The following is a 14,620-nucleotide window of genomic DNA, read 5'->3' as shown; positions in this document are numbered from 1 at the left end:
AAGAAAATTGGCTTAGCACAGTAAGCTTTCCCACCCGTACTTGGGGTGATTGTGTGACATGACATGATTTGGTTAAAATACTTGGTTCTAATGCCAAATTTAGAGGCTGCCTAATTTCTTTTGCATTTGGCCATATGAATCATCCATACTAGAGCAACGCAGGATATTAACACACACAGCAGGAATGAGGTCATGGCTTAGGTTGCATTTGTATAGCACAACTATCTTCTTGGCATATGAATATTTTAAATTTGAGGAAATCAAATTATTCCATTTGCATGGGCATAGTGGTGTAAAGCATGTGTACAACAGTCCTTTAGGATTGAGATATTGCAGGAACAATGGGCAATTGTTTTCCCTATTCTCTGCATTTGTAGCATCATTTGTGAGCCTTGATATGGTTTTACAGAACACCCATATAAATTTCAAATTTCTTTACTTGTTGGGTCTTTAGCTCAAATTGGTAAAGCACTTGGAACATGAAGATGTCTCAAGCATGTTCCAAGGGGATGGTGGTTCAAATCCACCAAGACCCTTTTTATTCAACTGTTCTTATTTGTATTCTTTAAAACTTTTGTATGTCTAATCGATTCATAAACTTTTGTAATTTATAATGTTAATGGCATTTTTGTAATTTATGGTAACCTATTAGTGTATCTCTGTCTCTTCATTTTTAATATACATTTTATTTAGATTTTTAATAATTTTTAATGTCTTAACATCATTGACTTTATATGGATTATAACATTAATGGTATTTCTATCATTTATAGTAAATATTACAAAATTGTTGCAGAAACAGGTTTTATTAAACACCTTTCAGTATTAATAGTGTTCTAGATACGTTTTTGGAACAGGTTTATCAAACACCTTTCAGGAAGCCAGTAACGTTATTCTGGTAACAATAACACTAACATACGTTTTTGGTCAGAATCAGCACAAAAACACTAGTAACGTTGTCAAACGGTGCCTAAATTACCAAATGAATTTCTAATTCTTGAAATTCAGATTGATGCAACCAAACCAATATCAATTTCGTGACCAAAAACCTAGTGCCCGCTTGATAATCTTACGGGTGTTTCTGTTCTGGTTATGTGCTGAGAAACAGCAAAATAGTTTTTTCATTTTCTGTGCTGAGAAACCATTTTTGACCCGCTTGGGCACCGCTTGATAACCTTCCTAGAATTAGTTTCCCTTTTTTTTTTTTATTCTGAGAAACACAAAAACACCTAAAAAGTGCTTGATAAACATTGTTCCATAGAAATTGTTCTCTGGTGGATAAATCATAATTTCTATTCCCCAGAAGACTTTTTACAGAATATGTCCAACATGTTCTGCATTGCTCAGCACATTTGGACCAAAAGTGTGCCCGATAAACCCCCAAAACCTAAACACTCTTTCACTCTCACAAACTCTCACAAAAAGACCTTCTTCACGGCGGAGCTCCCTGGTTTCAATCTCTCGCTCTCTCCCTCTCTCGCTCTGTCGCTCTCTGGGGGCTCTCCTACAGACGATCTGAAGGGATTTCGGCAGCAACCTGCAACTCTCAAGGTAACTCATCTATCTCTTGCTATCTCTCACTCTAAGTCACAACTACGCTTTCTCTTGGTCACTCTCTCTGTGTCAATCTGCAACTTCTCTCTTGCTCGTCTCTCTCTGGCTCACTCACACTCTCTCTCTCTCTCTCTCTCTTCTCAACTCGCTCTCTCTCGCTCACTCTCTCTCTCTCCCTCTCTGTCACTCTCTCTGGTCTAAACCCATAGTACAAGGAGAAAACCATTCTGAATCCCTGAAACGAAGAAAGAGAATCCATGTAAGAAAGAGTAACCCACCCAAGATCTCAAGATCTCAGTAGAGCTACATGGCTGGGCCTCTTCCTCTTCCTTTGCCTCCCCTGTTCAAGATCTCAGTGCTTTTTTTTTCTTCTCAATTTCTTTTCTTTTTCATATTTTAATTGAAGAAACTTATGAGATCTGTAGTGTTTTGTGATAAAGATTTGCTAATTTTTTATTTCTGATATTAGAAAACTTTTTAGTATTGTGTTTTTTTATTATTCCTCCATATCAGATTTGTTTGGTTGGATTTGAACAGTTGTATTGCTTATGAATGATTAATTTCTGGTTTGATAAACTCTATTCTTGGATCTTGGTTTTATTATTAATTTTTTCCATATCCCTGTCTGGTTTTCGGAGTTAGTTGATTCTCTGTAAGCCTTCTCAACTGTTTCTTGTGATTAATAGATATATATTTTTAATTTAAATGTGATTTCTCTCTCTGTAATCCATTCAAGCTAATTTAATTGTAGTTTTAAGCTTTGTTTTCAATTCTGCCAATACTAGAAACTTGAACAGAAAAAGATCTGCATCTCCTCTTAGTGCCATTTAAGTAGGTCATCTCTATCATTCTACTTGTATTAACTTAGATCCCTATCCCTATGCATTCACATCAAGCTTCACTCCACAGATCTAACTGGAAAAAATTGGAGATAACCCCAATAAGTAGTCTTTTTTTTGTGGTAAACAATAAGTAGAGTTTCATATCATTGTACTGAGTGACAACTCCTATTTGAGATGATTACTTTGATTTTTTTTTTTTTCTTTCTTTTCTTGCATATCATTACTCATCATTAGTCAACATAAAAGTATAATGCATTAGTTCATGATCATAGTTTTTTAATTATAATTTTGTTATTGTTCCAAACATTTAATTGGTATGTTTGGAGCTCAAATGTGGCTTCGCAGGAATCATTCATTACATTTTTGTACAGAACTTTTTAACTCAATGTAGATAATTGGGCAAGAAACCCACAATTAAGTGCATTATTATAACTAAATGCATTGAGGGATATTTTTCTAAGTTCTAATATTTATATCTCGTCTCTCAACCATCCATATCCTGAATTGAATCTTATCCGGTGCTCTCTCTCTCTCTCTCTTCTCATCATCATCTTGTTGATGACCAGGAAGAAATCTGCGGACCTTGTTCATGTCTTGTTATGTACTTTGCATCTCATCCCCCCCCCCCCACAAAAAAAAAGGATATTGATGTGGGTTTGATTCTTTTAGAATATAGGGTTGATACGAGAGTGGCCTGCGTTGATACCCCCAAATTTTGCCATGTGGCAATTCTGAATGGGGTCCAAATTTATGGACAGGTAAACCCCAAATTCTTTGTGCTCACATGTAAAATTGCAACCTAAATAGAGTTTGTCAAGTGATAGAATAGAGTTAAAGGGGCATGGAGATAATCTGTTATCATTTCCTTGATAACTTTTATTCAGAGTTCTCGGATATGAAACAACATTGTTGGTGAGAGATGACCTTCAGATCATGTGCAAGCGTTTTGGGTAAGATTCATGTATCCACATTGTTTGCATCCATGGATTCCTTCTTTCAATGGTTTTAGGATTCTTCAATCTTGCTTCTATCACGTTTCTTATTCTTTTGTAAATGAGTTGATTCTGCCATCAAGGTAATGGAACCTGAACCTTCCTAACCATCTTTAATCTGTTGTGTTAATTCATTGACAACTTGATGGGCCTTTAACTCAAATTGGTAGAGCACTTGGAACATGAGCATGTTCCAAGAGGATGGTGGTTCGAGTCCATCAATGCCCTCTTTATTCAACTGTTCATAGTATAGTTAGTTATGCCACTAATCCACTCAAGAACCCAATTTTAATGGCATCTTTGAAATTTGACATCTTTTTATATTTACTTTGGTTATATTAATGAGATATTTTAATTTTATGCTAAGGTTGGTAAGAAAAAAGGATTTTACAAGTCTTTTTTTGGTATAATTGATAAAAAAAAATGGCATTATCGTAATTAATATTAAATAGGGAAGATATTTTTTAATTGCAATGTTTATTATTTAAAGTACATTATTCAAGATAAATATTATTAAAATTGGTCACATTTCTAGAACATAAACAGATTTTATCAAGCACCAATGGTGTTCAATTGTCTTCTGAAAACATTTTCAGAACAGGTTTACCAAATGGGTAAAAAACGGTTTCTCAGCAAAGAAAATGAAAAATAGTGTGCTAGGAAACAAGAAAATGTTTTGGTGTTTCCCAGCACATTTCCAGAACAGACAGGTAAGGTTATCAAGCGGTGCCTTGGTTAACCTGTTCTTGGAAACAAGTAAAATCTGTTTTTTTTTTTTAAACTAATAAAAAGATATGTTTGTCATACTTTTCCAATTTTACAAAAGCGCATAGTGAATGAATATAAGAGTTTTTACTGGGCACACTTTTTCAATTTTCAGCCAAAAAACGACAGAACATTTTCAACACGTTCTGTCAAAAGTCTTCCAAGGAGCATAAATTTTGATTTATGTTTCCAAAAATAGTTACAAAAAATATTTCGTTATCAAGCGATTTTTAGGTGTTTTTTCGTTTCTCAGAACGAAAAAACACCAGAAACTATTTCTTGTAAGGTTATCAAGCGGGCTCCTATTTATTGACTATTTCATGAAACCAATCCAAAATTGAAATAGAAATCAAACTAAATCAAGCCATAGTATGATTTTTATTTCAATTTTAGGTGGTGATTTCTGTTTTGGAAAATTATTTGGGCTGATCTTTGCACATTATTTCAGTTAAATTGAAATCACTGGAATAGAAATTCTGAAATAACCGAGAAGCTATTTAATGAGCCGATGGTCCACTTTTGTTTTTTAATGAGTAGATAGTTAATTTGATGGGCAAAGTAATAATTTCATATTAAAAATAAAACATCACTCTTCTATTTCTCGTAATGGTCTCACCTCCACCCCACTACCACCACCACCTCGCCGCCACCACCGCCATCCCCCACCACCACCAACACCTCCTACCACCACTACCACTGTCACTGCCATCACTTCCATGTCACCACCATCAGTGCCACCACCAACCCCACTATCACCACTGCTACTACTTGTTGCAACAACCACCACCATCCTTCTCAAAGAAATATAAAGAATCTATTTTCAAAAATTGAACTACTAAATGGATTTTTTTTATTCTTGAAATATTTCATATTATATAATGGGGAAGGTATTCGTACTCGGGAGATTCTCCCATCAACTTCATTAAATAGGTGGGTTAGGGGTTTTTATGACATTTTAGATTGACATTAATTGCAATTTGGTTGCATTTAATGCAGATCATGTACGGCCGTGTATAAAAACTTTTGCCTTATATAATCAAAACAATTTTAATTCTTTTTATTTTTTTATAGATATCAAAAATTTATTTATTGAATATTTCATAAAATTAATGTGAAATTGAAATGGACATCATACCAAATCTTTTTTATTTTGTTGATAACAGACATCATACCACCAAATCTGGTCTTACCGACCGGTGCCCCTTCTCTCTCACCGTTCGCTTGCCACCATGGATACTTCCGTTATCTTCAACAGGGGCAAAGAAGGCCTTGGATCCAAAGTTTGTTTTGACGGTGGCTCGACGCCGGTGAAATTCTGAAAACGATCGTTTTTTACTTTACGGTTGCTTGACGCCGGTGAGGTTCAGAGAAAAAAAAAAAAAGGCATGCTCATTATTTTAGGGTTGTTTGTTCTGCCCCTCACCTAAAGCAGTCCATGTAGTAGTTTTTGTGCTAAATAATAATGAAAAAAAGTTCCAAATTAACTAGATTTTCTTCACCCATCTTGTTATTTAATCGTCTCAACTGGATATGGATTAAATATATGCAACTTTTGAAGGCTTATGCCATTGCAAGAAGAGTTCTTTTCTCACTCTACCTTTCTTTAATTTCCTCCCCAATATAGTTTATCATTTTATTGACTTTCAAATTTACTTGGGCTAATTTTGTATTCTTTGAGCAAGCAGATCGGTTCAACAAAGTCAGAGATGCAGGTAGCAAGAAATCATCCTGCGATTATATAAAACGAAATGGTAGGGATTGATCGTGATGAAAGATTTTCCTTTCCCCTGGTCGACACCTCGGATCGGAATCGGTTAATTTCGATCGCTAAACTAAGCTTCAAGCAATGCCATATGTAAGCAGAACCATTATGCTTTGTTTCGACTGCAAATTGCTCTTCTTTGTTTCTTCAATCTTCATATATTTGGATCTCAGCACAGCTCAACAACCCATCTTGGTTTACAACTACTGTGACGGCAATAATTACACTACTAATAGTCCATTTAATTTCACTCTCAACTGTCTCATCTCTTCGTTATCCTCTGCTTCATTGACGAATCGATTCTATAATACCACAGCTGGGCAGAATCTAGATACAGTTTATGGCCTCTTCCTTTGCAGAGGTGATGTTACATCTGAAGTATGCCAGAGTTGCATCAGTACAGCTTCTAAAGAGATCATGCAAGGTTGCCTTGTCGAGGAGATAGCGATTATATGGTATGACAAATGCATGTTACGGTACTCTACCAGTTACATATTTTCCAATCTCGAAGAAACTCCACAAGTTGCTGAATTTGATCCTGAAAATGTTAATGATTCGGAGCAGTTTAATCAGATATTAGGTGTTCTGATGAACAACCTTGTGTCTCAGGCTTCGTCACTTTCTTCGCCCGACATGTTTGTTACTGGAAAAGAGAACGTTACGACATTTCAGACGATATATGGGCTAGTGCAGTGCACTCCTGACATTTCTCATAGTGATTGTAATAGATGCCTACTAGGAGCTCTTGCTCAGATTCCGGATTGTTGCAATGGAAGTAAAGCTGCAGGTGTTTATCGACCCAGTTGTAATTTGATGTACAGCATAGATGCCTTCTTTCAAGATGGGTCAGCTCCCCCACCTTCTTCAACAGACACAAATTCCAGAGACAGTAAGACTCCTTTTCATTTTTCTTACAGATTCAAAACTCAATTACCAAGTGTGAGAAGAAATCTTAGTATACCAGAAAGTTAATAATTCATGAGTTTAGCCAAACAAGAATGTGACATAACCCCAAAAGCTGAAAAAATCTATTCTGTTCTACATGTCCTCAGAGTTGTGTGTGTGTCTTGGGCAATCCTCATGGAACCAGTACTTATATATGTGAACAGTTCCGTGTTTGGCTGCTCCTTCCAAGGAAGGACCATAAACAACTGTCCAAACTGATCTCCAATTCATGTGAACCTTCCCTTTAGTTTTTTTTCACCTAGATTCCCATCATATGTAGCTGTTCATGTTTTAGTTCATTACATTAGATAGGTCTAACAGCCTTTAGGAAATTCGATTGTTAGCAGGTCTTGTTTCTGGAGAAACAACTAGCCCAATAAGCTTGACCAGTAGGACTGACTCTGTTCAGCCTGATGCCAACCTTTATCATGTCGCTGATTGAAATCATCTTTAATAATAGTTAGAAGGACCTAAAAGACCATGATATTAAACTGAGCTATGTGTACTCGGTTGTGAATTATTTTCATCTAAGAGCAGTTCCATGTATCCCCCTTAACACATGAAAATGTTTTTTGATTTATGTAGGAAAGAAGAGCAATACACTTCATATTGTGCTTATCATCACTATCCCAACAGTTGTAATAGTGATACTTCTCTTTATCATGTGCTTCTTCTATTTACAGAGGAAAAACCGCAAGCGAAAAGACAATTGTAAGTAACTTATATTCCACCATGTTAATTATTCTTCTGATAGATTATTGCAAGTATTGAAACTTAATTGTGAAGATCAATAACTTATCATGGCATTGAGAGAAATGAAATCAAGCTTCTAAAGCCATGTTTTTTAGATTTCCAACATAATTGAGGAACTCCTGAGCTTGTTTCATGGCAATGTTCACATGTAATCTGGAACTTTTGGGCCCTACCTGAAGGTGTTTGAATTAGCTAGCATCCGCCAGCCACAAAGAAGTGTTGACAACTCATTAGAGCTTTTATTATCTAATAAATATAGAAGAGAATACCATTGCATTAGACATATTAGTCGGTGAATTAATTTATTAAGTTGTGGACTAGATATCTCAAATTATTACTAATTAGAATCGAATATCATTAGAATCCAAATTCACTGTTCATCCTATTTTTTCTTCAGCAGTCTCTTATTAATAAGTTAATATGTTCCAGTTGCCACTATCTCATTGTTTTCTTTTATTTCCAATTGTTTCTTGGTGCTAACTATCAACCAAGTGGCAGGAGGGCAGACCTCGGCGCAACGGTAAGGTTGCTCCATTGCGACCTAGTGGTCAGGGGGTTCGAGTCAGGAAATAGCCTCTCCGCTAAGCGGGGGTAAGGCTGTGTACATTATGACCCTCCCCAGACCCCACAGTGGTGGGAGCCTCATGCACTAGGTACGCCCTTTTTACTAACTATCAACCAAGTCAGCCTTCTCTTTTTGCTTCTCAGCTATCCAGGAACTGTGTTGACTCAGTCGAGTTAGTTTCCCTTTTCTCTCTTCTTCCCCGACTTGGGCACGGTCTTGAATGTCCAGATCCAAGTACTGAAACTCTTTATTCTCCCAATTACTTTTGGGAACCAACCAACTCAGCCTGCCTGGCTCTCTCTCTCTCTCTCTACCTCTCTCGTGTCTGGTTGTCTCCGTTGACACCATGCTGACTCAATTCAAGAGTCAGCTGTTTTCTTCTGTTCGCCTCTTGCTTTCCTAGGGCAAGGGTCTTGAGGTTTAATTCCATTATGCCATTTTTTCGTCAACAACAATCCAGTCAATGAGCAGATATGTTACTGATGCGGGTAGAAAGACAAAGAGGAAAGGGCCTGGTTCCTTATTGAACCAATTTTTACCCAAACCAGGCCATGCATGCAGTTGGGTTATTTTGTAACTTTTAATTACTATTTATGTATGGGAGTTTTAGATAGAGTTAGATACGTAGGAGAGTCTTTATTTAATTTCCTTGTTTGAGTTATCTTCCAGTTTTCTTGTTTCCTTATTGGATTCTTCTTATTTCCTTATTAGAGTCGATGTCAGTTGGTAGCATCTATTTATACACTGTAATCGGTGTTCTCATGGAATTGAATGGAAAGAAAAACTGAGTTTAAGGTTTCTCCTAGGGTGGAGTGGTGTGTACCCTTCCCTCTCCTTTCTTTCATGTTTTCCCCCCGTTCAATACAATCTTCCTTCCATCTTCCCAGGTGAGTTCTCCTTCTTCCCTTTCTTTCTTCTCTGTTCTGCCGATGAGATTCACAGTCGCGCAATGTTGACCATCGATCTCCCTCATATCTCTTCCTTTCTCCTTGATATTTTTGTTGAAGGAAGTTCTCCATAGGCGATCAAACCCATAGAGGAACATGCAAAATATTCCTCCTCTTTACTCTAATTTTGCTCTATCCTTTACTTTGCATTAATGCCAAGTTTGTCTCTAATAAATAAATACTAATCCATTTTGTTTCCTTTTTCTACTTAGCCTTACAGCCCCTTTCAATTTTAAGTTAAGGGTTCCTCTGTTTGTAACCAATAAGGTTACAAACAGAAGTTGTAACCATACTTTTGTTGTCCCTATAAAATGACATGTCAGTTTATTAGAAGGTCTAAAAACATAAATTTGCAAAAATCCTTTGTCCCTCTTCAAACCACAACTCAGGGGGTAGTTTGGGAAATACAATCAAGTATAAATCAGTCTTCTGCAGAACCTGCTATAAGGATTCATAACCCACTGGTATTTATGTCAGAAGACCACGGTTCCCAAACAGTATCACAGTCTACCGTCCTTGACCAGTATCACAGAAGCTGGGCGGGCTTTAATGGCCTTTTCCGTCTGAGATTTTGGCCAGAGTGGAAAAACAAAAAGGTTTCAAGTTTAGTGAAATGGACGGATCAGCAAATTTAAAAATTGGCCCTTCATATCTTTGATCATCTTGAACATCATCTCTGGCCACCTTAAATTACTGGCAACCTTTCTTAGTGCCCAAATTCAATCCCTTTAACTCATCCATCCATTGAAGCCCTTTTCATTGCCTTGTTGCTGCTGGTGCCTTCCTTCTCCAGCAAAGAGAGGGTGGTGAAGCAGAAATTTGGGTAATTGGGTGATGCTGCATATGGCTTTGATGGAATCGACGAGGGTCATGGGGATGATGAAGAAGATGGAGATTACGGAGAGAACCAAATGCACAATTTGCAACTCAAGTATGTTTGTAACCCAAAATTCTAACCTGAACACTGATATCAAGCCATCAATATTAGATAACCCCGAGCAGAGCAATGATATCTTCCTGCTGCAAGGCTGCCACTGCCAAGTCCATGATGGACTCCCTCACCCGCATCTACGTTTCAATGTTGTTATGGGATGATTATGTTCCGGAAATACATGAAGCACAAGGCTTCCAGTTCCAAAGGAAGTGCAGGTCATCATTTTGAGGAATAGCTTGCCTAGTTATTGGGAGAGTTTGAAGCGCTTGATCATCCACTTGGAATTACCTGGTTCTTGGGAGAGAGGGTGAAGCACTTGATTGTGCGCATGGAACCAGAGGAAAAGTGAAAACAAAATGTGAGCAACACTTGAGAATCAAAGGGAACTGTGAGCACATCAACAGGGGAGGAACCTGCCAAAAAGAGGCAGAGGAACCAAAGTTGCAGTTGTCGGAGGAGAGAGATGATAGTGGTGGTGTCACGGGTGAAAATGAGGAGAGGGAGATTGGACTGAAAGTTCATCATTAGACCTTCTATTTTAATACGGAGGAGGAAGTTCAACTGACAGTTACAACAGTAGTCACCGTTGTTGATGGAGCAATGGAGAGGAGGAAGTTCAACTCACAGTTAAAACAGTAGCCATTGTTGTTGTTGCCAGCTGCAGAGGAGTGAAGTTCAATGGAGAAGGAGAAACAAAGAAGAAAGCCACATTTCAGTCATTGTGTAACTTCAATTAGAGTCGTTGATCGTGGAGGGAGTGGCGTTACAGAGGGACAGGGGCGGGAGAGGGGAGGGCAGGGTGGAAGATGGGGGTGGGGGTGGGGGTGGGGGTGGGGGTGGGTGGGTACGGGGCGGAGACGGGGGTGGAGGTGGGTGCAGTGGTGGCGGTGGGGGTGACCCAATTACTCAATTAAATCCGAAACATGAGTTGCAGAGTTAAGGTGTCGTGGTCACTCCTTCAATGCCATGGAGAGAGAGGGAGAGAGAGAGAGAGAGAGTTGCATAATTAACTAGGGCTGTAAACGGATCGGATTCGGCTTGGATAGTGCTATATCCGTATCCGCATCCAATTAGCTATCGGACGGATTCGGATAGTGCTAAACGGATACGGACACGGATACGGATCGGATATTTTATCCGTTTACATGTAAATATAGCTTTTCGGATAGCTATAGCCTATCCGTTTCCGCATCCGTTTAGCTTTTGGACGGATTCGGATAGTGCTAAACGGATACGGACACGGATACGGAAACGGATTTCGGCTATTCATTTACACCCCTATAATTAACCATAACATGGAATCTTACTTTTTGGGAGTGATCCCAAACTTGGAAGTCCAATTACAAAATTATCCACAACTTAAAACATTGTACTATCTTGTAGGGAAGGGTAAAAGAAAGTGGTTACAAAATCTGTTGTAACCACCTTGGTTACAAACAGATTTTCCCTTTAGTTAATTACAGATTCGCCACTTCCCTAGCAAACTTTTACATATTTACAGAATTGCCTTTATTTTTCAAATTTTGGCTGTTGCATCCTTGGGTGGGCTATAACTATTTGAATCAGGAATTTTTCAAGCCCCAGATTGCATTATTTGGTATCAGAGCCGAACCTAGCCATGGATACTGACATTTTCAAGACCAGAATTTGTTTTCCCAATAGAAAAACTGCTATTTTATTCATAGATGATGGCCAGAATGACAATTTAATCTCGCGGTCTGGTAGAGATGTTGTCAAAGACCAATGAGACCATTAGACGTCACCATATCTCTTCCTTTCCCCAAAATACCCCTCCTCTTTGCTCTAATTATATTCTGTCCTTTGCTTTGTATTAATGCCAAGTCTGTCCCTGATCAATAAATACTAATCTCTTTGCTGTCCTTTTTCCTCTTAGCCTACCTGACAGTCCCTTTCAATTTTTTATTAATTACATGTTTGCCACTCTCATTGTAAACTTTGATATTTGTATAAAATTTCCATTTTTTTCTTCCAATTTTTGGCTTTTGCAGCCTTGGGTGGGCCTATAGCAATCCGAATCAGGGTTTTTTCAAGCCCCGGATTGCATTAGCTACCCACTGCTTATTCATGTTTGATCTCTAGCATCGTCTAACTCATTGTTCATGATTCATTGTAACTAACCACAGTAGCATCCACCTCTGATTCCTATTTTTTTAATTATATGTAATTGCTTATAATTTGAAAGCGATCCTTCTTCCTATTTATACCATATATCCATAATTCACCATCCATAGGACCATGACTGAAGCAACGCTTGAGACAGCTCAGCATGTAGTGTGTTCTCCCTTGGATTAGTTTGACATATAAAATATCACTGGTCTATTATACACATGACATATATTTTAATACATGGATCGACATGTCTTCAAACTAGACAGCAAAAGAAAGTAACATCCCACCCTTATTGCTGATCAAGCAACTGACTGAGCATCTCCTTCATGTGGAGAAAAGCTGTCTGGGTTGTTTCACCGATAAGATGGTCTTTAACATGAAAAGATGAGTTAAAATTAGATTAATGTTTTTGTAATATCAGAAATGTTTGAAGATTGTGTTCCTTCTGCATGTGATCTCTAACTAAATGTTGTCACTGTATCTCTATTAATGGTTATCTTTGCGAAGTAAGAAATCAGACTGCAAATGTGTGAGCACTTGCAGTTGGATACAATAATAATAATAATAGCTGCCATACATTATCATGGAATTATTTTGGCTGTATTCAGAATTTGATTCACATTTCTGTCGTTGTTATGTTTGTCAAGTTATGGATGAGATTACAAATGCTGAGTCATTGCAATTCAGCTTCAGTTCAATAACAACTGCCACAAATAACTTCTCCGACGCTAATAAGCTTGGGGTAGGCGGATTTGGTATTGTTTACAAGGTAATGATAATGTCATCATAGGACAACATTTTATATGCCAATTTTTGTTGCATTCAAGTTCTTATTTGGTTTCTCGATCATTTTTCATAGAAATAGACTTAGCAACTTCTAATATATCACCAGGGTACACTACCAGACGGACAAGAAATAGCTGTTAAGAGACTATCCAGAAACTCCACACAGGGTGAAGTAGAATTTAAGAATGAGGTGGCATTATTAGCAAAGCTTCAGCACAGGAATCTTGTTAGACTCTTAGGTTTCTGCTTGGAAGGAGAAGAAAAGCAATTAATCTATGAATTCGTCCCCAACCGAAGTCTTGATTACTTCCTTTTTGGTTTGGTTCCCTCTCTCTTTGACTGTTTCCTCCTTATATTTTCTATATTAGATGTTACACTCTATAAGTGCATTGATCAACCATTCAATGTGTGCTTTATCATTGGGTTGGTAAACCATGGCTCTAACCTGATGTTCTCTTTGGATGTATGCATAGATCCAATGAAAAGTGCAGATTTGAAGTGGGAAAGGCGTTATAGAATCATAGAAGGGATTGCTCGAGGACTTCTTTATCTTCATGAAGATTCTCAATTTAGGATTATTCATCGGGATCTTAAACCAAGCAATATTTTGCTTGATGCAGACATGAATCCAAAAATTTCGGATTTTGGCATGGCAAGACTAGTTTTGATGGATCAGACACGACACAACACTAGCAAAATTGTTGGTACATTGTAAGTTCTTGAGTCCTGCATCCATCCTCATAGTCAGGGTTTGATGTGGCTACCACAGAATTCTAAAATGCACACGGATAATGCTTTATCCTTTTTGAGTTCTGAATGTGGATATCTATCACTATACTAGGTGTCCATCTTAAGGGTAAAGGCTGGGCACGCCGCCGCTGTGCTCAGCCTGTCTGTTTCTCTCCACCTGCTATGGAAATGTCCTCCCTGCCCTCCCCCCATTGGGCACAGCCGCTGGCTTGTGGAAAGCGGGCGGCGTGCCCAACCCTCTCCCCCATCTTAAATAGTGAAATCTATGGCTATTAATTTAAATGAGACCTTCTAGCCATCCATTAACCTTCAAACAAAAATTGATGGTATTTGTGGTGCAGTGGATACATGCCCCCAGAATATGCTGTAAGGGGTTTATTTTCAGTGAAGTCTGATGCCTTCAGCTTTGGTGTGATCTTGCTTGAGATTGTAAGTGGGAAAAAGATTAGCAGTTTCTACCTCACATATGATGGTCAGACCCACCTTGAATATGTATGTCTCAAAAACTCAATTAGCAGTACTTAAATCTTTTTTATTAGACAAACTTCCAGTGCCTTTTTATCATGTCTAATATCTGTGTCAAATCTTATAGGCCTGGAGACTATGGCTTGATGGCAAGGGTCTGGAGTTCATAGATCCTTTATTAAAGGACTCATGCCCAACAACCGAAGTTCTGAAATGCCTCCTCATAGGGCTTTTGTGTGTTCAAGAAGATGCCATGTCCAGACCCACCATGTCATCTGTAGCTGTGATGTTGAAGAAGAGACTAGATGCCCTGCCTCAACCTAGACAACCTGCATTCCTTATAGGGAGCAGCAATGTGCAGTCAGATGTATCTTCAGCGAGTACGAAAACTCCTTCAATAACCCTTTCTAGTTTTTCTGCTAGATGAGAAA

The 14,620-nt window shown here is 38.1% G+C and overlaps 1 protein-coding gene across 1 annotated transcript; it reads left to right on the top strand.

The window, feature by feature from the left end:
* Positions 1–5,998: 5,998 nt before the first annotated feature.
* Positions 5,999–14,620, top strand: LOC122665536 (cysteine-rich receptor-like protein kinase 10). The gene is made up of 7 exons (XM_043861690.1): positions 5,999–6,803; positions 7,445–7,570; positions 12,836–12,957; positions 13,081–13,291; positions 13,448–13,685; positions 14,066–14,216; positions 14,317–14,620. Exons 1-7 carry the CDS (start codon positions 5,999–6,001, stop codon positions 14,614–14,616), a joined length of 1,953 nt encoding a protein of 650 aa, XP_043717625.1. The 3' UTR covers positions 14,617–14,620.

The sequence above is a fragment of the Telopea speciosissima genome, chromosome 6, assembly GCF_018873765.1.
Source record: "Telopea speciosissima isolate NSW1024214 ecotype Mountain lineage chromosome 6, Tspe_v1, whole genome shotgun sequence".
Classification (NCBI taxonomy): Eukaryota; Viridiplantae; Streptophyta; class Magnoliopsida; order Proteales; family Proteaceae; genus Telopea; species Telopea speciosissima.
Note: the sequence above shows the minus strand (reverse complement) of the source record. Positions and strands in the feature narration are given on the sequence as shown.

Coding starts and splice junctions, on each gene's coding strand:
- LOC122665536 (XM_043861690.1), top strand. CDS start 5,999: ATGCCATATGTAAGCAGAACCATTATGCTTTGTTTCGACTGCAAATTG. Junction 6,804..7,444: donor AGACACAAATTCCAGAGACA/GTAAGACTCCTT, acceptor TGATTTATGTAG/GAAAGAAGAGCAATACACTT. Junction 7,571..12,835: donor CCGCAAGCGAAAAGACAATT/GTAAGTAACTTA, acceptor ATGTTTGTCAAG/TTATGGATGAGATTACAAAT.